A 23,892-nucleotide genomic window follows, 5' to 3' on the forward strand; every position below is an offset into this window, starting at 1 on the left:
GCACCTATCCACTAGGTCTTGACACAAGCGATACTTAGGAAGAGTACTGCCCGTGAGGCCCATCATACTGATGAAGGTATATTTTCCACTTGCTTATGACTGAAGTAGCTCAATTTCTTCTTCAATTCGCATGAAGATGCACATGTGTGCAATTAGAAGCAGTGCCAGAATATACTGAAATTGCTCTCAACATTCATTCTGCAGCACTGAAATATACAGGCCTACTTCGAAAGCAGGGCAGTCTGGTAGCAACTAATACATTCAGAAAACACAATTGCAGCAGCTGCAAGCCTTCTGCTGAGTGATCTATAGATGAGATACAGTTCCTCGAGAGTCAGGATTCTGTACTTTCAAATTGCTATAGTTCAGTCAGGAATCTCGATGTGGAATGTGCCTCAGCTGAACAGTCAGTGGCAACTCTAGCATGATCTTCACACAAAATCTGACATCCAAATGCTTCCACATTCACACAGACCATCAATTTTTGCCTGGATTGTGAATGCAAATACTTAAAATTATATTGAACTTTTTTTCTTACTTAAAAATGACAAGTACTGTTTAAAAAAATGACAAAATAGAATTATACAGCACAGAAGGCTAAGTCAACAAGACCCACTTGGACATAGGCATACTGCTGCAGTTGACACTCACATATTGAAGTTGTAATGACCTGGGTAGTTCGTGTGAAGGACAAATTTCTTCACTTGATGTGTGGTGGCATCAAACAAAACATCCTGCAGAGGGAAAAAAGACAGACAAAAGTTGTAGAAAGTAAACATCAAGAAGCTAATCCAATAAGCGAGACTGCAGATACATACCACTCCCAGAGTAAAGTAGTTGAAAAAGTAGTCATTGCACTTGGAGGGAACCTGCTTGTGAGGGGAGGGAGAGTGGATCTTCATCTGTGGAAACAAAAGCAATCAGTTAATAGGCGCAATGTGCATAAATCAATGTTGCATAGGAGTAAGCGTATCACTACACAAGGCCTACAGTAATATTGGGTAAAATGTACATGGTTTCATAACTAGAATCTCTACAGCCAGTAAGGAGATTTTTGTATTATCAGAGAACACTGGATATGGGTTCATAGTTCTCAGGCCCTGAATTGAAACTGTACAGAATAGAAAAGTGCTGTCACTGCTTAACAGTCACTAATATTAGTCAGAAGGAGGAAGTTACATGACATGAAGTGTGCACATACAGATGCTACAACTCCTAAGAGCTGTCACAAGTACATTCAGTGTCCGACTTACAGTACAACCCTCAGGGTTTAACTTTCACAAATCGAGCATATACGTTGAGCCATGACATACTCAGCATCCACACCTGATCCCCAAGTCACAATTACCTTGTCCTCTGACTTGTAGAAGACTTTATGTGGAGATCCCAGAGCACTCAACACATCCTGGCAAGAATCCCCAAAATACACGCAGCGTTCAAACGTATGCATCTTTGTATCAGCCAATACTCCAGGGGCACAACCTGCAATCAGAAGAGAGAGGCAGAGGCAGTTTAGAAGCAGTTCAGCACACTAAAAGAATTGGGAAACATAACTGCAGCTTTCTCTAGACAGCAAGAGCATTCAAGTTAATTAAAAACTGGCACTTGGTGAAAAAGCAGTTTGTCTCAATGTTTTGCACCATGAAATGTCCACGTTCAGCTTTCAAACAATCCCTGCCCTCTTCCCAATGAAGCAGAATCTCAGCTGGATTCAGCAAGTGAAAAATTGAATACACTGCAAGGCTATTGTACTAGCCTTGAATAAACACAAGCAGACATTAGGAAAGGGGAAACCTGTCAGCATTCTCAAACAAAAAAACACTGTCTGGCTTCAAGCACTAAAGATGGAGAAGGAGTCCTCAACAAATCCCCATTCTCTGTAGCTGTGCTACCGTGTTAAATAATAATAAATTCTGTAGCAGCCAACAATCTCTCAGTTAAAATATAAAGATAGCACAATTTAAATTAAAATCCCGCAACTGCATGACATTCCTTATTTTTAACTAGCATTTCAAGAATTTGTTCTTGCAAATGTGCCCTTTAAGAATCAAGCTAATAAATGTACGCTGAATGAACAAACCAAATTCCATTTTTATTGCGTGGAACTCAAAGATTGCTCACATTTTGGTCACTGCACTCAGCAGTTCCATGTACCTTTCTGATGTAAACTGCGGATCAGCTGTTTTAGAGATAGCAATAGCTTCATTATTCATAGACTATTAGCTGACATTTTTTAAAAATTTAAATCGGAGATGTAAGCTTCTCCAGCTGGTCCAACATGCATTCATTCATTGCCCTCCCCCACCAAACTGTCTTTTACATACTGCTAACTAGCTGCCTTCTCGAATCACTGCAGTCAATTTGGTCCAGGTACATCTGCAGTACATTTGGGGGGGGAATTCCAGAAGTTTGAACTATCAGTGAAGGAATGGCAGTAATTTTCTAAGTCAGGATGGCAAAGCAGCTTGAAGAATAACTTGAAGGTTTTTTTTTTAAAAATCTGCTGCCTTTGCCATTCTAGGCGGAAGTGGCCAGAGACTTTGGAAAGAGCAGTCTAAGCAGACTTAGTGAATTTCTATTTATGCTCTAGTTTGTAATTAATCCGTACAGTTGGAGCTCCTCAACGATTTAACAACCACAGCTAAAAAAACCAAAATGTCAGTACCAGCTAATTGAATCAGAGTTGAAACTGGCCTGTCACAAAGGTATCACTACAGTTGTGATGGGAGATTTCAAAATGCAGGTAGACTGGGAGAATCAGGATGGTACTGGACCCCAAGAAAGGGAGTTTGTGGAGTGCCTCCGAGATGGATTCTTAGAACAGCTTGTACTGGGGCCTACCAGGGAGAAGGCAATTCTGGATCTGGTGTTGTGCAATGAACCGGATTTGATCAGGGACCTCAAAGTAAAGGAGACATGAGGAGGTAGTGACCATAATATGATAAGTTTTAATCTGCAGTTTGAGAGGGAGAAGGGAGAATCGGAAGTGTCAGTATTGCAGTTGAATAAAGGGAACTATGGAGCTATGAGGGAGAAGCTGGCCAAAATTCAATGGTACAATACCCGAGCAGGGATGACAGTAGAACAACAATGGCAGGTATTTCTGGATATAATGCAGAAGGTGCGGGATCAGTTCATTCCAAAGAGGAAGAAAGATCCTAAGGGGAGGCAGGGTCAGCTGTGGCTGATGAGGGAAGTTAAGGCTGTATAAAGATAAAAGAGAGCAAGTATAACATTGCAAAGATGAGCGGAATGCCAGAGGACTGGGAAGCTTTTAAAGAGCAACAGCGGATAACTAAAAAGGCAATACACAGAAAAAATGAGGTATGAAGGAAAACTGGCCAAAAATATAAAGGAGGGTAGTAAAAGCTGATTTAGGTATGTAAGAAGAAAAAAAATGGTTAAGACTAAAATTTGGCCCTTGAAGTCAGAAACGGGTGAATTTATTACGGGGAACGAGGAAATGGCAGGGGAGTTGAAAAGGTATTGTCTTCACTAGGGAAGACACAAGCAATCTCCCAGATGCAGTAGTGGCTGAAGGGCCTAGGGTAATGGATGAACTGAAGGGAATTTATATTAGGGCAGGAAATGGTGTTGGATAGATTATTAGGTCTGAAGGCTGATAAGTGTCCGGGACCTGATGGTCTGCATCCCAGGGTACTTAAGGAGATGGCTCTAGAAATCGTGGACGCATTGGTAATCATTTTCCAAGGTTCTATAGATTCAGGATCAGTTCCTGCAGACTGTTGTCCCACTAATGTTGCTAATGTTGTCCCACTTTTCAAGAAAGGAGGGAGAGAGAAAACAGGAAATTATAGACCAGTTAGCCTGACGTCAGTGGTGGGAAAGATGCTGGAGTCAATTATAAAAGTGAAATTACAACTCATTTGGATAGCAGTAACAGGATAGGTCAGAGTCAGCATGGATTTACGAAGGGGAAATCGTGCTTGACTAATCTTGTGGAATTTTTTGAGGATGTATCCACAAAGATGGACAAGGGAGAACCAGTAGATGTAGTGTACCTGGACTTTCAGAAAGCCTTTGATAAAGTCCCATATAGGAGACTGGTGAGCAAAATGAGGGCACGTGTTATTGGGGGCAAAATACTGACTTGGATTGAAAATTGGCTGGCTGACAGGACGCAAAGAGCAGTGATAAATGGGTCCCTTTTGGAATGGCAGGCGGTGACCAGTTGGGTACCACAAGGTTTGATGCTGGGACCGCAGCTGTTTACGATATACATTAATGATATAGACGAAGGCATTATAAGTAATATTAGCAAATTTGCTGATGACACAAAGCTGGGTGGCAGTGTGAAATGCGAGGAGGATGTTATGAGAATACAGGATGACTTGGAAAGGCTAGGTGAGTGGACGGATGCAGGGCAGATGCAGTTTAATGTGGATAAATGTGTGGTTATACACTTTGGTGGCAAGAACAGGAAGGCAGATTACTATCTCAATGGAGTCAAGTTAGGTAAACGGGAAGTACAACGAGATGTCGGTGTTCTTGTATGTCAGTCAATGAAAGCAAACATGCAGGTAGTGAAGAAAGCTAATAGCATGCTGGCCTTCATAACAAGAGGAATTGAGTATAGGAGCAGAGGTCCTTCTGCAGCTGAACAGGGCCCTGGTGAGACCACACCTGCAGTATTGTGTGCAGTTTTGGTCTCCAAATTTGAGGAAGGACGTTCTTGCTATTGAGGGAGTGCAGCGTAGGTTCACGAGGTCAAGTCCCGGAATGGTGGGACTATCATATGTTGAAAGATTGGAGCGACTGGGCTTGTATACACTTGGGTTTAGAAGGATGAGGGGGATCTGATTGAGATGTACAAGATCAAGGGATTGGATACTCTGGAGGCAGGAAGCATGTTTCCGCCGATGGGTGAGTCCAGAACCAGAGGACACAGTTTAAAAATAAGGAGTAGGCCATTTAGAACAGAGTTGAGGAAAAACTTCTTCACCCAGAGAGTGGTGGATATATGGAATGCTCTGCCCCAGAAGGCAGTGGAGGCCAACTCTCTGGATACTTTCAAGAAAGAGATAGATAGAGTTCTTAAAGATAGTGGAATCAAGGGTTATGGGGATAAGGCAGGAACAGGATACTGATTGTGGATGATCAGCCATGATCATAATGAATGATGGTGCTGGCTCGAAGGGCCGAATGGCCTACTCCAGCACCTTTTGTCTATTGTCTATTGAATGCAGTCAGCAGCTGCATTGGGAAGACTGCTGTGAGCCAGCATAGATATAAAAGGAACGACAGCCGCCTTCTGGGTTGTAACCATTATACAATTTTATTACGTAAATTAGAATTAGAGGCTATTTAGCTGGCATCCTCACCCAAATATCACCTGTGATTTTGTTATCGCCACAGTCAATCGCTCCATCATTCTCTTGGCCAATCTCATCCTCCAGACTATTCCCAGTCTAGAACAACAATCACACACAGGTGGAAGCTGGCTTTTGTTATGCATTAGGCTATCAGCAGTAAATTGAGTTACCACTGTGAGATGCACCTCAAAAAGTCAATGGGGCCTCAACTGAAGAGTGGGCAGGCAAGAGACATATGATCAGTCAATTTTTATGAAAACATGATGCTACTGAAAGTAGCTAAATAACATTAACTAAATTTAATGTCCTGCTTATTGAATTCATCCTGAGGCACGCCAAAGGAACGAGTCAAACTGAGGGTTTGACAGTTCATAAATTTGAAATAGGCGGCTAGTAGAGAGCTACTGCAAGTTGATGATAAAAGATGTTCCAATGGATAGCTTCTGGACCAACCACAAAAATGTGGTTGGTGTTGGACAGAGTTGAGAATTCTGCAATGACCAACATCCAGGTACCCCAAAACCAGGCCAATTACAAGGCTCAAGTAAGGAGGACAGTGGAATGCTCTTCACTTGCTGAAGTAAAGCTCCAATAACGTTCAAAGCTGACACCAAAAAAATGAAGCCCATAGACTGTTATTCTATTCACCAAGTCATGCATTCATCCCGCCATCACAGGTGCACAGTGGCAGAACTGTGTATCATTTACAAAATGCATTTCAATAACTCACCAAGCCTTTTCCAACAGTACCTCTCAAATACTAATATCAAAAAGAATATGGGTAGCAACACATGGGAACATCTGCAAGCTCCCCTTCAAGCAACACACTATCCCAATTTGAAATATTATTGCTGTCCCTTCACTGTCACTGTGTCAAAATCCTAGAACTTGCCTCTGCCACCTCCCCCCCACACTATTCCTTACCACACCTAGTGTACCTGCAACATTACAACTTCAGCTGCTGAATACTCAAATGCTAACCCCAGTGATATTCATCTTGAGAATAGCTGAGAATTGTAGGAGAACAAGTGGTACAGTGGCTTTATTGCATTTATACTTGAGTGAAGATGTCCACTTGGATCCAACTGGTGGACTTGCTAATTATTTATTGAAGGAGTGGGCAAAATCCCAAAGGACAGCAAGCACTGAACACCTAACGTACTCAAGCAGGGCCAGAAGCATTCCGAGGCAGACTGTTTAATTGATAACCAGGCAATGATGTCCATGTTTTATCATGCTATCATGTGGCTAGACCTCTGGGGGGTTAGGTCAGGAAGACATTACATCTCTTTTCAAAGAACTGATCAAACTCTGAGCTCATTAGAGGGGGTCAGGATGGAAATGCACAGCAGAAAGGCACAGGCACATCAGGGATAGGAGATACTTCTGAAGAAAAATTTGTCCCAGTTACTCAGTCAAATGTATTTCAGCTTGTAGAAAATGATAAACTTTCCTCATGATGTGGGAGAACTATTCTCATACAGTATCAAGTAGAGGCTGACAGAATAACAACACAACATGAAGTGCCAAAGTGAGCTAACATATCCACTCCAAGGCTCACAGATAGTTGTCTTACAATTACTGGAACTCCCATTTAGGATTTACCTACCCATGAAGCATGTGCTAAATCTAGCTCTTTCCAACTTCTACAAAATATCAAGAAAAATTAAAACTGTAAACAGACGTCAGCTACACACAGAACTGTCAAGGTTCAGAAATTGTAGAGTTTCCATTTATAGGTTCTCACTACCTTACTATTGAGTGTTTAAATATTTAATGATAATTAGTTATTAATAATATAGTAACTAATTCCTTTCCCTCATGGTGCTCAAGCTCTAAATCTATTAAGAGGCTAAGTAAGGGAAGCATTCAGGGACATAAAATATTAAGACAATATACAGATGGGAAAATTTGTATTCTCTCAACATTTGCTTTGCACCAAGAGAAGTCATTACGTACTTAAGGAAGAGTATCAAGAATGATAAATTGCTTGGAATACTCTGAACCTGGGTATTGGAGGAAAAACAAAACAGTTGCGTCCTTTGTATAGCAAAGAGTGTGTCAGAGTATTAAATAAATGGCTGCCGATTGTTTTTCTTTCATCACATCAACTCTTATTGCACACTCCCATAGCACAGGTACTACACATGGGAGTCAAGCACAGAACATACATAGTCCAAGCCTGATCCCACTGGTCAAGAACACAGGATACATCCCACATGTTACCCTCACAGCTAACTCAATGTAGTTAGAGTCAGAGTACAGCACAGGAACGAATCCTTCAGTCCAACTTGTCCATGATGACCAGATAACCTTAGTAAATCTAGTCCCATTTGCCAGCGTTTGGCACATATCCCTTTAAACCTTTCCTCATGATATATCCATCCTTTTAAATGCTGCAGTTGTACCAACCTCTACCACTTCCCCTGCAGCTCATTCCACAGATGCACTACCCTCTGCATGGAAAAGTTGTCCCTTAGATTTCTTTAAAATCTTTCCTCTTTAACCTTAATTCTAAGCCATCTAGGTTTTGGACACCCCCATCCACTGGGAAAGACCTTGTCTATTCACCCTATCCACGTGCCTCATGACTTTATAAGCTTCTATAGGGTCACCCCTCAAGCCTGACACTCAGGGGACATAGCCCCAGCCTATTCCTACATTTCCCTACAGTTCAAACCCTCCAACCCTGGCAACTTCCTTGAAAGTCTTTTCTGAACCCGTTTAAGTTTCACAACATCCTTCTTATAGCAGGGCAACCAGAATTGCTCATAGTATTCCAGAAGTGGCCTAATCAGTGTCCTGTACAGCTGCAACATGGCCCCCCAATTCCTATACTCAATGCATTGACCAATAAAGGCAAGCATACCAAATGCCTTCCTCAAGGGCTTATCTACCTGAGACTCCACTTTCAAGGAATATGAACCTGCACTCCATGGTCACTTTGCTCAGCAATACTCCTCAGGATCTTACCATTAAGTATATAAGTCCTGCCCTGATTTACCTTTCCAAAATGCAGTACCTCACATTTATCTAAATTAAATTCCATCTGCCACTCCTCACCCACTTGCTCATCTGATCAAGATCTCTCTGCCCTGAAGTAGCCTTCTTTCCTGCCCAATACACCACCTATTTTGTCATCTGCAAACATACTAACCATATTTTCCACATTCACATGCAAATTATTCATATAAATGTCAAGAAGCTGTGGACTCACCATCGATCCTTGTGGTACAATACTGGTCACAGGCCTCCAGTCTGAAAACCCCCACCATCACTCTGTCTACCTTTGAGCCAGTTCTGTATCCAAGTGGCTACTTCTCCTTGTATTCCATGTGATCTAACCTTGCCAAGCAGTCTACCATGAGGAGCCTTGTCAAACATCTTACGGAAGTCCATGTAGATCACAACTACAGCTCTGCCCTCGATTCCCATTGGACCTTTAAAAGGACTCAAGTTAGTGAGACACTATTTCTCACGCACAAAGCTACATTGACTATCCCTAATCAGTCCTTGCCTTTCCAAATACACAAATCCTGTCCTTCAGGAATCACTCCAACAACATGCCCATCACCAACATCAGGCTCCCTGGCGGTTTCCTTACCACCTTTCTTAAATAGTGGTACCATGTTAGCCAACCTCCAGTCTTCCAGCACCTACCTGTGACTATCGATGATACAAATATTTCATTAAGAGGCCCAGCAATCACTTCCCCAGCTTCCCAGGGTTCCAGAGTACACTCGGTCAGTTCCCAAGGATTTATCCACCTTTTTGCATTTTAAAGCATCCAACATCACCACCTCTAATGTGAGCATTTTAAATGTTGCTATTTATACTCCATGTTGTATGTCTTCCATAATTCTGCCTCATTGTGAATACTAATGCAAAAAGTTCATTTAGTGTCTCCCAATTCCACACGTAGGCAATCTTGCTGTTTAAGGGATCCTATTCCCCTCCTAGTTACCCTTTTGTCCTAACTGTATTTGGAGAATCCCTTTGGATTCTCCTTAACCCTATTTGCCATGTCCCCTTTTTGCCCTCCTGATTTCCTTTGAGAGTACCACTACTGCCTTTATACTCTTCTAGGGATTCACCTGATCTCTGCCGTCTATACCTGACATGCCTCCTTTTTCTTGATTAAAACCTCAACTTCCCTAGTCATCTCGCATTCTCTACACTTCATAGCCTTGCCCTTCATCCTAACAGGAACATACTGTCTCTGGATTCTCATTATCTCATTTTTGAAGACTTCCCTTTTCCAGCGGTCCCTTTACCCGAGAACATCCGCCACCACCATACCTCGCCAACCATCCCAACCGCTCCCAACCAACCCCGTCTCATAAATCAACTTTTGAAAAGTTCTTGCCTATATGCGGAGACTTCCTGACTAGCAGTGTTTCACTTTCCAAAACATGGTTAGTTTAACCACTAAGCATTCTTCAAAATGAAAGAATTCAACAAATATTATGTTGTTTGCCCTTCAGATAATGCTACAAAGATCATTAAACCTGCATTTCTAGTTTTGCAAATACTTTGTTAAAATAGACATTCATATTTGCATATTGCTCCACTTTTAACGAGAGACTTCCTTGCCTCACTGATCCAAAGTAGTTGTACCTTCTGCTCGATTGGGAAGGAACAGACTACTTAACCATAGGAATCATCACAGCCAAATTAAATCTTATCAACATACATTGACATAGTTTGCAGTCAGCAGAATTGATGAAGATTGAGAAATAAAAAAATTTTCCTCTTCTAAACCAGTGACAGATCATTTGTGGTACCGCCAGACAATAGACAATAGGTGCTGGAGTAGGCCATTCGGCCCTTCGAGCCAGCACCATCATTCATTATGATCATGGCTGATCATCCACAATCAGTATCCTGTTCCTGCCTTATCCCCATAACCCTTGATTCCACTATCTCCAAGAGCTCTATCTATCTCTTTCTTGAAAGTATCCAGAGACTTGGCCTCCACTGCATTCTGGGGCAGAGCATTCCATATATAGAGTTTAACCGACTGAGTACAGACTGGGAAATAGTCATCCCTAGTTTAAATGCTGCAGAATAGGTCTCAGCTAGGCATACATTTAATCACCTTAACCAGCAGGGGGAGTGGAGCATCATTCCAGTAGAGATTCAAAAATACGGTGCTCTAACTTTGGTGACGAACTCCCTGCCGTTTTGAAGTCACTCAGAACTACACAAGCCACCTACCTGGCGTTCCATCATACCAATAAAGCTCTGGGGTGGCCCTTCTGGCTTCATGCAGAATGTCACCGTATGAGAAAGCACACACCACCATTCCGGAAAGACAAACTGCTCTGTTCCTGAGAGCTAACACGGTGTCATGCTGGATGAACACAACAGGCCAAGCAGCATCAGAGCAGCAGGAAAGTTGACGTTTCGGGTTGAGACCCTTGTTTTTCCCTGAAGGGTCTCGACCCAAAACGTCACCTTTCCTGATCCTCTGATGCTGCTTGGCCTGCTGTGTTCATCCAGCTTCACACTGCGTTATCTCAGATTCTCTGGCATCGGCAGATCCTGCTATCTCTTGCTCCTGTGAGAGTTCAGTCTGAAAAGCATCACAGCTACAACTTATATTTATCAAAATCTGACCGTAGCAAGGTGATTTAAAATGTTAGACTCACAAAGACCAAGGACTCAATCCATAAATGCTGTATGTTGATATATATTAAAACATGCTTTAGTGAAGTCTTAACTCACATTTTCACAACTGCGCGAGTAGGGGTTTCCAATTTTTAGATTACAAAGCATAAAACTCAGATTAGACACAGTATAAATGTTTCTAAGCCATGACGATCAGAAAGATACGCCCTAAAAGGGGTCAAAAAGCCAGATATTGTATGAGTTTGCAACATTTCAAACTCAAGCTATCTTAAGAAGCAAATGCCACTAACAGCACAAGCTAAGCAATCACCTGCAGATTTAAAAAAACGCCATTGTACTCGAAATATGAAGGTTTGCTCTTCTTTAAAGAAACTGGCATTCTCAAAACCCCTCAATTACCTGAGCAGTGAGATAACAGTCTCAATATGAGGCTTATGATGGTATGCAGCTTCTCCTCAGTGTTTACTGAAACACTTGCTGAGACTCAGAGGTTCAACATAGGGGCCTGAACTCAAACTTCTGACTCAGAACCAGGATTGCCAACTGAGCCAAGCTTACATCAAAGGTCATGCAAAATAACACACTGTTGGTAGGATTCACAGAAGAAAAAGTACATGTTTATCAGGCTGACCTCATTAAATAATACTCAAAAGATTCACCTCAGCCAATGACAAGCACTGGACACCAGCAGGGTGTACACACCATCACCTGGAGTGGCTCCTACTGTTTTACAGCAACAGGATAAATTTCCTGGCTTTCTTTCACACCACAACTGAAGAGCTACGTACAAAAGTGTACCCAGGAGTTCACTAAACAGAATGAAGGAGCCATTACTTTAGTACTCTTAAGTGGGTCAGACTTCCTCCTCCTCCGTCAATATCAATGATTTTTGTTTTACCTGCTGTCAGTAGTCGCAGACGGAGGCCCAGGGGTCCCATGGTATCGCTTAATACTTCAACAGTTTCTGCATACACGTTACCATAGAAACAACTCAGTGGCATCATAGGAGCTCTATAAAAGCCAGATTATTGCACTTAGTAAATGTAATTGGGGAAAAAACCCACTGAAATATATTATCCTCAGAGTCTCAGACTCATAATTTTAGTACTGTGTATTAAATTTGAGAATGAAAATACTTTGTTGTGTAGCATGACTTTAATATTTTACAGAACAATTCTCATGCACATATGCAGCAAGCAAGTGCCATTGATTAACCAAGTCTAGACTTTAACACCCCCCCACCCCCACCCCCCACCAAACAAGGCTTTGGATACTCAAAATACATCACAGAGGTGCTGCCCATTAAAGGGGCACTGTTGCCAAACACATTCCAGGTTTCTCATGCAAGGCCAATATAGACATTACCAGAAAAGTGCAGTTTTAGGCATTTGTTTTGAAATTGTCATAATGTTGATATTCAGTGTTCAGTTCACTTTAATTTACTGCTTCATTAAAATTAACATACAGCACAGAATTTTGTACATTGGAAAAACATGTTGCACAATGGGAGTATGACATAAGGCAACAAACAATTGAGGAAATCACAGGATATTCATCGCTTGGACAGGCTACTTACTTTGTATCCTGTAGACTGTTTGCAGTGTATATGTACATGCGTTTCACGGTAGCACCATGGGGAATCTGCAGGGAAGCCAGGCCATGGGCAAATTTGGGCTGTGTAAACACAAATTTGTCAAACATTTATTTTATTAAAATCAGCAAGAGCTAATGACCAAAAGGGAAATTTTTTAAAAAAAGAAAGAGAGAGTCCTAATCTCACTAGCCAAGCAAAAAGCCTATAACTCCCTGGTTACACCGAACTCATTCTTTCCACCAAATCTACAGCTTTCATCATTCTCAGTCCTCAAAGCCTCCAGTAGTCCCCAGGGATCTTCAGGATTGTCTCTCCAGTGTTATAAAATCTAAAGTAGGTTGTGCTTATTATTCCAACACTTTGCGTGCATTCTGCCTCACCATCTGCTCCACTGTCCTCACCCCTTCCTTTTGCACACCTTGAATCTGTTATGCCTCAATCTCAGCCCCAGGACAACTCAATTTCCCATTCCTTCCATGTCCTGCCCGGTCTAGTCACTGTGGGGCTTCTTTTTGTTTTTCACCAAGAAAGTGTGTTTCCTGCAAAGGTAAAAGTGGCATTGACCCATAACCCCACATATTCACGACTTCTGCATTAATCAGGTTCTTCCAAGAATTGTCCCAAGGGCGTGGTTGGCACAATATTGGAACTACAACCAGGAGAGGTATTGAACCTGGAAGAGAACGAGGTGAAAGGTTATCACTTCCCTTTGGTTCGACTCACTGCACTCGCCAATGCAGGTCCACAGTGGCATGTCTCACTGCTTCTGCCTCATGTTTCATACCAGAGAGAGAGATGCAGCAAACTGGCAGAAGGATCTTACCTGGGGATGAGTGGTTATAAACAAACTGGATCCAGAATTCACTGTCTTTGGCTCAGCAGCTATATTTCTCACTCTATTAGATTCTACAATGCAAGTAGTAGAGACCAGGAAAAATTTTTAGGTCCACTGTAAATGACCTAAACTTCAGCTTAGGAAGTGGATAGAGGAATAACAGAAAACTGAGCTTGGCCAGATGTGCTGAGTGCGTTTTTAAACAACACAGAAGGGGACTTTCTGGCCCATCATGTCCACAATGGTCAAACATCCATGTACTCTAATCCCATTACCCAGCACTTGACCCATTGTTATTTCCAATGGCATTTCAAATGCTCATCTAAATAGTTCTTAAACGTCTTTAGGATACCCACCTTGACTTTGCTTTTCGGCATATAATTACACATACTTTTAATGCTCTGAGGAAAACATGTCTCAAATGTCCTGCTCCTTGCCCTAAATCAATGCCACTGGTTATCAACCCCTCTAGTAAAGGGAATTGTTTCTCCCTATCTACCTTGTTTGTGCCCGTCAGAACTTTGTACATTCCAGATACCCTCAGCCAGCTCTGCTTTCAGAGAAACAGCACCAGCCTATCTAGCCTCTCTTCATAACTGAATCACCCTAGTCCAGATAACATCCTAGTGAAACAAAAACAGAAAGTTGTTGGAGAAACTCCAAGTCTGGCAGCACCTGTGGAAAGAAAGCAGAATTAACATGTCGGATCCATTCTTTGCAATTTCTGCATCGTAACATACATAGCACCATTATAACCTCCTTACTCTTGTAGTCAATGCCTTGACTAATAAAGGCAAATATCCCTATGCCTTACTAACCTTACCTTCGTGCCCTGCTACTTGTAAGGGTCTATGAGCATGCACACCAAGGCCTCTTCATCCTCTGCACTTCCTAGGGTCCTTCCATTTATTGTTTGCACCCCAAAATGCATCACCTCAATTTTCAGGACTGAATTCATTTGCCACTGTTCAGCCCATCTGACCAACCTAACAATATCACCCCAAAACGTTACCTTCTCACTGCTTGCCATACCAATTTTCATGTAAACTGCAAACGTACTGATCATACCTCCTGCATTCGGGTCCAAATCATTAGTGTACACAACAAACTGCAAAAGAGCCACACTGGATTCCAGTCACAGAAACATCCTTCAAACATGATCTTCTGCTTCCTACCACTAAACCAATTTTGGATCGAAGACTGGTTAAGAAGCTAAAACCAGTTATCTTGTGAGACCTTGTCAAAAGATTGAAAGTCCATGCAGAGTACATCAACTGCAATATCTTCAGCTACACACCTAGTCACCTGTTGGAAAAATCAAATCAAATTTGTTAGACATTATTCTCCCCTGACAAAGTCATGCTGACTAGCTTGATTAATCTGTGGCTCTCCAAGGGGAGGTTAATTCTGTTTCTCAATTTTATCCAAAAGTTTTCCCATCACAGATGCTAAATTTGCTGGCCTATAGTTGCCTGTTTTATCCTTATCACCGTTATGACTAATGCCACCATATTAGCAGTGCTTCAACTCTCTGGCACCTCTCCTGTGACCAGTGAGGATTCAAAAAAATAATGTCCAGGCCTCTGCATTCTCCACCCAACAGCAGCCTGGCATATATCTCATCTAGGAGTACCACTTCAATCCTGAATAGGCCCTACTCTTTTATTGGCAATTCTCTTATCCCAACACATTTATAAAACTCCTTTAAGACGTCTTCATTTTGCCTGTCAGTGTTTTTTCATGTCCCCCTAGTTTTTTTTTGACCAAAAAGGATTCTCATCCTGTCTCTCTCATTCCCAAACAGCTTCTCTTCCAGATAATGAGTGATGACAGGCTTGTAGGTTGAGTGCTTTACAGCCAGCCTAATTCAAAATCCTTAACTGATGCTCAGAGCAAGAATCAATTGATAGTAATATAAAGTAGAAAACTTGACCAATCTTCTAGTTGCTGTAAAGAATTTCCAGTCTTGGCAGCTCCATCATGTAAATTTAATCCAAAACTCATGATCAAGTTTGGAGTTTCCTGGTTGGTGCCAGTTCCCAAATTGGGCGGTGCTTTTACCAACCAAGCCATCATTGGTGGGAGTGGTGGGGACTTGTGGATTTGAGCAGAAGCAAGCAGTGATACAGTCCAAACAACGGACAACTTCAACCCAAGTTGGAGCAAAGTTATAACTCTCCTCAAGGTAAAAGACACTTGGGAGCTGGGCTCCTCACCTCAAATTTTGGAGCTTCTTTCCAGGAGTCCAGTTGAAAGGAAAAGGAAAGCCCTCGGAAATTGAGATGAAAAAGTTGTTCAGCTGCATTGTACACTAGAATGAAGGTAAAGGGAGCATTACAAATTGTTAAAAATTAGTGAAGCTCATCAAGTAAACAAACTGTAAAGCATCTTCTTAGATCCCTCCCACCATGTTGTACATGCAAAATCACATTTACCTTAAGTCAACTCACTTCATTCAGGCTTAAAATTTATAGTATTTTTATTCAATTTTCTGTAAACACACAGATCTCACTTACCTCCAGGGTGGGTTGCTCCAAATGATTGGTCAATCTGTTCAATGGTTGGAGCTATAGCCTGAGAGTTGAAGTGTACACCACTGCAGTGGAATAAAGAACAAATCAAAGATTTAAAAAACAAATACAGATTGGAAACAAAGCCAGGAGGGGGAAAAACAGGTTATAATGTATTTGTCTCTCCAACTCCTCCACTATAAGTCAAGCAAGTGATCTATTATAGTTGGAAATCATGCACAATGGCAGACTGACAGCAGAAATGCTTTATTTGTTTGTAGTTTGCTACAAACTGAATACATAATGGGACAACACTTCACCGTTCCTCCCAGTGATATGGTCATTCTTTCTACAGCCTCCCCACTGCTTGACACTACACAATTTGAGTGAGGTTCCCTGTGAAGGGGCAAAGTACTGTAATGGAACCCAACCCTTGTTTTTTCCCAGCGCTTCTGCTCTAAGTTTAAAAGTTCACCCCAAAGATGTGGTTGAAATTCAGTACTTCCATGTGCCCCAATATTTGTGGAAGCTTGAAAGGGAAGTGTTATGATGCCGTTAGAATCAAATACCACTCCCACATCAGTGCCTCCAACAACTCTTGTTTAATGATTTGAAGCAAGATTTAAGGTGTTTCCCCTTCCAGATCCAGATGTAATTCAATTATACCAAACACGAAGGAAGAGTTTTGATGGAGATTAGTGAGCACCAATCAAGACCAGTCCTGGTGGTTTATGTATCCAATGGATAAATTGTAGGGTAGAAACTACAGTTAGGAGGCCAGTCAAAGAATACCAAAACACAAAACAATCTTGTGTGGTCCTGATCAGCTGCCATGAAGCCAGCTCTCAAATCAGTTTCAAAATCACCACTGAGCACTGTACGATCAGACGGATTGAAAATTAAGTTAGTAAACTGCATTTGTGGGCTGAATGGACCAAACATTCAAGATATGAGAAACTTTGAGAAATTGAGACTTTTATTAACTTGAAAACACGTGGCCTTAAGAAGAAAACCAACTGAAAATTAAACGCACATTACCACAGCTTCTTTTAGAAACAATATACCTTTTTAACATCACATATGATGGTTTATGGAGAGTACAGCGATCGCCAATTATATATGCAGTGTCAGAAAATTCATGGTCTCAATATTATAATGAGCCATGTTGAAGGTGGGAGAGAAGAAAAGGGGGAGAAAGGGTGCAAACTAGGGAGGCATAGGTTTAAAGTGAGAGGCAAAGATTTAAAAAGGCCTGAGGAGCAATTTTTTTGGCGTGTGTATGCAGTGAGCTGCCAGAGGGAGTGGTGGAGGCAGGTACAATTACAACATTTGAAAGACATTTTGATAGGTACATGAATAAGATAGGTTGAGGGGGATATGGGCCAAATGCAGGCAAATGGGACTAGTTCAGTTTAATAAACCTGGTTGGTGCAGACGGGCTGGACTGAAGAGTCCATTTTTGTGCTGTATGACTCTATGGCAAAGTGTTCGAAGGGACTGAAGGGATGATCAGCTACAACCTTGATTGATGATGAAGCAGGCTCAAAGAAACAAACAGCCTCTCCAGCTCTTACTTCTCATGTTTTACAACATTCATACATATACTGGGTGCTTATGACGGTTGAAATGGTAGAGAAAGAGGTTGCGACCTCTGAATCAGTCATGAAGGCACATAACGTAGTCACTGAGTTTAGCAAATCCATATCAGCTCTACAGAGGAATTCAGTCAACCTGATTTTATCCCATGCAAGTTCAATTCCTTCAGGTTTCTAGACTGTATCTTTTTGAAAGTCAGTGTGTCCGGTTGCATAACCCTTGCACCTGCAAATTGTCATTATCACGTTCCTGTTTAGAAAAAAGTGCTTCATATCACGGCTCCGAAACCATCCCACTATACCCAAAGACTTAAACCAGAGTTCCACTGTCCTTGTACCATCTGCTAGTACAAACCGCTTTATTCAATACTTTGTCTAAATGCAGCTTCTCAACCTAATCTTGTTACTGAAGTCACTCACCACTGGAATTATTCTAGTAAATCTCCTCTCCACCCTCAAAGATATCACATCCTTCCAAGCGTTTTCACCAGATTTGGTCTGATCAAAGCTTTATAAAAAGGTTCAGAACAACTTACTGAATGTCTCAAATCCATAGCGTAATTATATATCCTGAAATAACTCCTCACATAAACAAACAACAGTGTGGTTCCTAAACTTTTATGTTTCCTCTTTCACTCAATTAGCTATAGACCTTGTGGGCCATAGACATTCCCTTCTGTTCTCTGGAATTTTTGATGTCACTGTCATTCCTCCCTCCATCCACCGATCCAATCCTTCTCTAAGGAGTTGTGTTCTTGCCTGATGTTTTAACTTCTATTGCCACCTACGGTAGAATCACCCAGCCCTTTCTAGTATTTTCTCAATATCCACAACAAACTTCCACCTTCCCACTTAAAACTCTATAACACTAAAAACTCTCTTCTTTCAATTGACAGTGGACAGGCACTGAAATATTTTTCCTATGGCAGTGATATGCAAATACTAATTACAAGGTAGAAGTATGGCATCTTTGTTGCAATATCCTTGTTTCTTTACTGTGACAAGTGCTGGTAAATTGCCAGAATAAATATTCTGTGGTTGGCTAAGAATAAATTGTAATGAAGAGAGTAGTTTTATGGCCAATAAAACTATGCTAACATGGCTATATTACCAAAGTGCAAATTCTTAAATGAGATCTTTCTTTTAGCGGCATCATAGTTGGAGAGGAGACTCTGAAGCATCCTGAGCTTTCTTCACAAATCACTTGGTGGAAACGTCTGAGCAGCATCCACCAGGACCTATTTTACTGACCCCAACTGCTAAAAGTGACAGGAAGGTACAGCGACAGGGATACGAATATCAAAAATGTTCAATCTGGCAACTGAGGTTACGAAAAAATCTTCAAGAAAGAAACTGGGGAAGGACAAGCCTCAGATGAATTCTAATTCATGGATGTTTGTTTTTAGTCAATGTTCTGATATGTCATTTGAAGCAGTTTCTTAAAAAAACCAGACCTACTATGATTTGGAAAGCCAGGGGTATATGGGACAGGCAAGTGCTGTAAACCAGGAAAAAAAAATGCATGTCAAAGTGCAGCTCCACTGAGTTGAAATCCAAATCTCAGCTCCACTGGTCTAGGATGAACCAGCTGGAATGTTTTGTAGCAGAGGGGAAAAAGCTTTTTAGTACACGATTAATGAAGATTGGAGGAAAAGGGAGCTTAATTTAGATGAACATAACATGTTGCATTTTGGTAGGGCAAGCTAGGGCAGGACATATACAACTGGACAGCGTTGCCAAACAAAGAGACTTAAGTGTGCAGGTGGAGAGTTGCATGAAAGTGGGGGCACAGGTAAGCAGAATGGTGAAGATGGCATCTGGTCTGCTTGCCTTCATTGGTCAGTGCATTGAGTACTGGAGTTAGGATGTCATGTTATAGCTGTTCAGGACAGTGGGGGTGCCACTTTTGGAATACCGCTTTCAATTCTGGTCTCCCTGCTATAGGCAAGATTTTGAAATGTGAAAGGGTTCGGACCAGTTCTCCAAAGATGTGGTCAGGATTGGAGGGTTTGAGTTATAGGGATATGCTAAGTCGGTTGGGGCATTTTCCCTTGAGCGTAGGAGGCTGAGGGGTGACCTTAGAGGTTTATAAAATCACAAGCAGCATGGATAGTGTAAAAAGTCAATGCCTTTATTCCCCAGAATGGGAGTCCAAAACTAGAGGGTAAAGGCAAGGGGAAAGATTTGCGAGTTGCGCGGGGCAGCTTTTTCATCCAGAGGATTGTGCGTGCATGGAATGAGCTACCAGAGGTGGAGGAAGCAGGTATAAATTACAATATTTAAAAGGTATTTGGATGGGTACATGAATATGAAGAGTTTAGGAGGGACATGACCAAACGCTGGAAGATCAGTCAGTCAGTTTAGGATATCTAGTCAGGCCAAAAACATCTGTTTCGGTGTTGTTTAACTTTACGTCTATAAACTCCTAAATAAGATCGTAACTGATGAGAGAATGAAACTGTGTTGTCTTTGTACACAAGAAATTATTACAGTAACTTTATAGGTCTTCCATTTCAAACGGTCACAAGCACCAACTTACTTTTGAAAAGGCTCACACTATGGTACTAGCATTGCAAGTCTAACTCCAAAATCTGCCGAGTCTGCAGCAATGCAACAGTACTTTGATTATTGCGTCAAAAGCTAGTGTCGTGGGCTTTAATTGGAATCCAAAGTCTGTTCCTCAAACCGTTAAACTTCAGGCATGGTTTGAATGACCAGTTCTGGGATTTTTTTTTCCCCATTTGTGGGATGTGGGCATCACTGGCTGGCCACCATTTCTTGCCCACCTCCAGTTGCCCTTGAGAAGGTGATGGTGGGCTGCCTTCTTGAACTGCTGGAGTCCTCCTGCTGTGGGTTGACCCACATTGCTATCAGGGAGAGAATTCCAGGATTTTGACTCAGCAACAGTGATATATTTCCAAGTTAGGATGGTGACTGACTTGGAGGAGGACTTGGAGGTGGTGGTGTTCCCACATGTCTGATGTCCTTGTCCTTCTAGATGGAAGTGGTCATGGGTTTGGAAGGTGCTGTCTGAGGATCTTTGGTGAATTTCTGCGCTGCATCTTGTAGATAGCACACACTGCTGCTACTGAGTGTCAGTGGAGGAGGGAATGAATGCTTGTGGATATAGTGCCAATCAAGCAGGCTGCCTTTTCCTGGATGGTGTCAAGCTTCTGGTGTTGATGGGACTACACTCATTCAGGCAAGTGGAGAGTATTCCATCACACTCCTGACTTGTGCCTTGTAGATAGCAGACAGGCATTGAGGAGTCAGGGGATGAATTACTCGCTGCAGTATTCCTAGTTTTTGGCCTGCTTTTGTTGCCACTGCGATAATGTGTCGAGTCCAGCTGAGCTTCTGGTCAATAGTAACCCCCAGGATGTTGATAGTGGGGGATTCAGTAATGGTAATAATATTGAATGTCAAGAGGGAGTGGTTAGATTCTCTCTTATTGGTGATAGTCATAGCCTGGCATTTGCGTAGCATAAACGACACTTGCCATCATTTAGTGGTGACTTGAAGAAAGTTGGATTTGAGCTTTGGTCTCTGACTGTGCTCAACTTGCTAAGTTTCTGCTTGGTCAAAGTATAAATCTTGCTCTACCCTTATGTTACCATGGTGTTCCATCATTAAAGCTAAGCACAAAAAGTCTAGGTACAGTTTTGATTTACAGAGGGGGACAAGAAAACAACTCAAATACATTACCTTTAGAAAGGTTAGGGCACAAAAAGACAAATATAGCATGCGGTCTCTTGGGGTTATTCTCCCAGAAAATTCTCAGTTACATTTTTCAAAAGCATTGGCAACATTACTTTCATTGGTCTATAGACAGGATTCTAGAAAAATTGTCACGAGGGCAACAGTAAAAATACTCACCAGTATTTCAATTTAACTTTACTCAAGTCATAAACTTCAATGACCTAAACGGGTGGGAAATAAAAAAAAATCAGTTTTACTATTGTCTCACATATCCCATTAGATTTGGAGAGCAAGATCTCTCTCTGGTGGCACTCCATGTACATTGCAATTGTGTTGTTTAGACTCCTCCCTACCACCCTGTTTTAAATAATAGGGCACAGAAAACAAATGTGTTATATTTTTAAGTAGCTGTCATGAATCCTGGAGTGGTCACTGCAAAAATTAGATGAACATGTAACCCTGTTGAAGTTTAAAAAAAGGAGCAACTCTCCATCAAAAGGTGGTTGAGTAACTACAAAATGCCACAAGCTTTACCACCTTCCAACGTCATTGAGAAATGTTAGCACCAGTACCCACATCTTAGGGAGAGATAGAGAATCACATTTGGTGTCAGTGCAGAAATTCACCAAAAGGAAGCTACTTAGCATGGTCAGGTGAGAAAGAAAAAGAAAAAAGAAAGCATGGAGGTAGGAGTACCACATCACTGGAGGTGAATGCTTTTAAATAATGCTGCTGGGAAAGAAAGGCTCAAAACGATTGCCTTGTATATTTTAAGAAGTTTCCAAAGTGTCATACATACTTGGCTTTCTATCATAAACTTATGATCTCTTGTTAGAAGTACATTAACAGTCGTGTGACTATATTCAGTAACTAACCACAGTAACCAGATTGCAAAAATTAAACTTAATCTGTTCCGTCAACTTCTACTCTGGGATCTAACTCGCACAACATTACCATCAGATTTGATCATAAAGCATATCAAATTGTGAAAAATAATTTTAAAATAGCTCTTCAACTTTTATAATTCACCGATGAATGTGGGGATGGGGGAAGTGACAGGCTGTCAGTAGGTAGCAGAAAAATATTAAAGTTGAATTGTTATTAAAATGACAATTAACTATCAAACTGATGGATAAAATAGTCTTTAATCTGGTTTGGAGTAGATCATCCTGATGTCTTTGTCAGGAAATCTCTGCAGGTGTCAGTATAATTGGTCTATTAATACCAGGGCACTGAAAAGTCTCAATTCAAGTTAAAGAGCCATGATTTAGTGTTGTGCCTCTCGGACTTGTAGCCAGTTATGCCAATTTGTGTATAGTTTATCCAAACACATTAAAAAAGACAAGCATGATAATCCATTGCTTTTCATGGCTCAATCCTGCAATACTGCACACACCCTCTATTGTACTTAGCTATTAATGGCAGTGGTATCAGTAAACAGTTATGACATTAACTAACAAGGAGTAGCCTGATCACATCTTCAGGATGGCCAAACATGGCCATGGATTGTGTAAGGACCACTGTCTTTTTATCTTGGTGTTGTTAAGGAAGTGGACGGAAATGAAATTACTGGTCACATGTTCTGAGGTAAAAATGTTGTCTTACATGCTTTACAGGCAGTTCGTAACTTACGAGTGCATCAGGGTATTGGAGACAGCAGGATACAAAATTACAGCTAAAGACGTTGCAGAGAGAGAAAAATCAATATTAACATTTAAAAGTCTGATAACAGCAGGGAAGAAGTGGTTCTTGAATCTGTACATGGATACAAACTTTATCTTCTGCTCATAGAACAGGGTGGAAGAGAGCATAACTGGGTTGGGGGAGGTGGCAGGGGGTTGGTGTCTTTGATTATTTTGGTCACTTTCCCAATGCAGCAGAAAGTATAGAATGAAGACAATGATGGAAAGATGGAATGCATGTTGGACTGGGCTGTATTCATCTCTTTTGGTCTTGGGTAAAAAGCAATTATCATACCACAGTGTAATGCATCCAGGTAAGATGCTGTCTATGGTGCATCTATAAAAATTTCTACGAGCATTTATGGACATGTCAAATTTCCTTGGCCTTTAAAAGAGAAGTAGAGGCATTGCTGTGCTTTCTTGACCAAAGTGTCAAAGTGGGAGGACCAGGACAGATTGTTGGTGATTGCCATTCCCAGGAACTTGACGCTTTTGGCCACAGCCGCCTCAGCACCATTGATGCAGACAGGGGACTGCCCTCCACTTTGTTTCCTGAAGGCAATGACCAGCTCCTTTGCATTGCTGACACTGGAGAGATTGCCAACTTTATCATGCTGTCGAGCACTCCATTGCCTTCCAGTACTCCATCCTGTCGTCGTTTGAGATCCGGCCTGCGATGGTGGTGTCACAAGAAAATTTGCAAATGCCATTGGTGCAGAATTTGGCCACATAGTCATGTGCATAAGGAGTATAGTAGGGGACTGAGTACACAGTCTTGCAGGGCACCGATCTTGAGGATTATCACAGAGGTGGTGTTGACACCTATCCTTACTGACTGCGGTCTGTTGGTCACCAAGTCTGAGAATCCAGTTAGTCAGAGGGCATAGCAGACACCTAGGTCCCTGACACAAAAACAAAATTGCTCAAAGCTCAGCAGGTCGGGCAGCATCTGTGAAGGAAAAAACAATTTAATGTTCTGAGGGATGGTCACTGGACCTGAAACATTAACTCTG

At 41.6% G+C, this 23,892-nt stretch overlaps 1 protein-coding gene across 1 annotated transcript in view; it reads right to left on the bottom strand.

The window, feature by feature from the left end:
* The window catches only part of phaf1 (phagosome assembly factor 1), a 74,431-nt gene that overhangs the window by 21,106 nt on the left and 29,433 nt on the right, over nt 1-23,892 (bottom strand). Inside the window, exons 4-11 of the mRNA XM_048546387.2 lie at nt 21,375-21,418; nt 15,910-15,989; nt 15,610-15,704; nt 12,541-12,638; nt 11,863-11,975; nt 1,349-1,482; nt 819-902; nt 652-734 (exon numbers count right to left, since the gene is read on the bottom strand). Coding sequence (XP_048402344.1) covers nt 652-734; nt 819-902; nt 1,349-1,482; nt 11,863-11,975; nt 12,541-12,638; nt 15,610-15,704; nt 15,910-15,989; nt 21,375-21,418 — 731 coding nt within the window. The remainder of the gene's footprint in view (nt 1-651; nt 735-818; nt 903-1,348; nt 1,483-11,862; nt 11,976-12,540; nt 12,639-15,609; nt 15,705-15,909; nt 15,990-21,374; nt 21,419-23,892) is intronic.

Source organism: Stegostoma tigrinum, chromosome 16 (assembly GCF_030684315.1).
Source record: "Stegostoma tigrinum isolate sSteTig4 chromosome 16, sSteTig4.hap1, whole genome shotgun sequence".
NCBI lineage: Eukaryota > Metazoa > Chordata > Chondrichthyes > Orectolobiformes > Stegostomatidae > Stegostoma > Stegostoma tigrinum.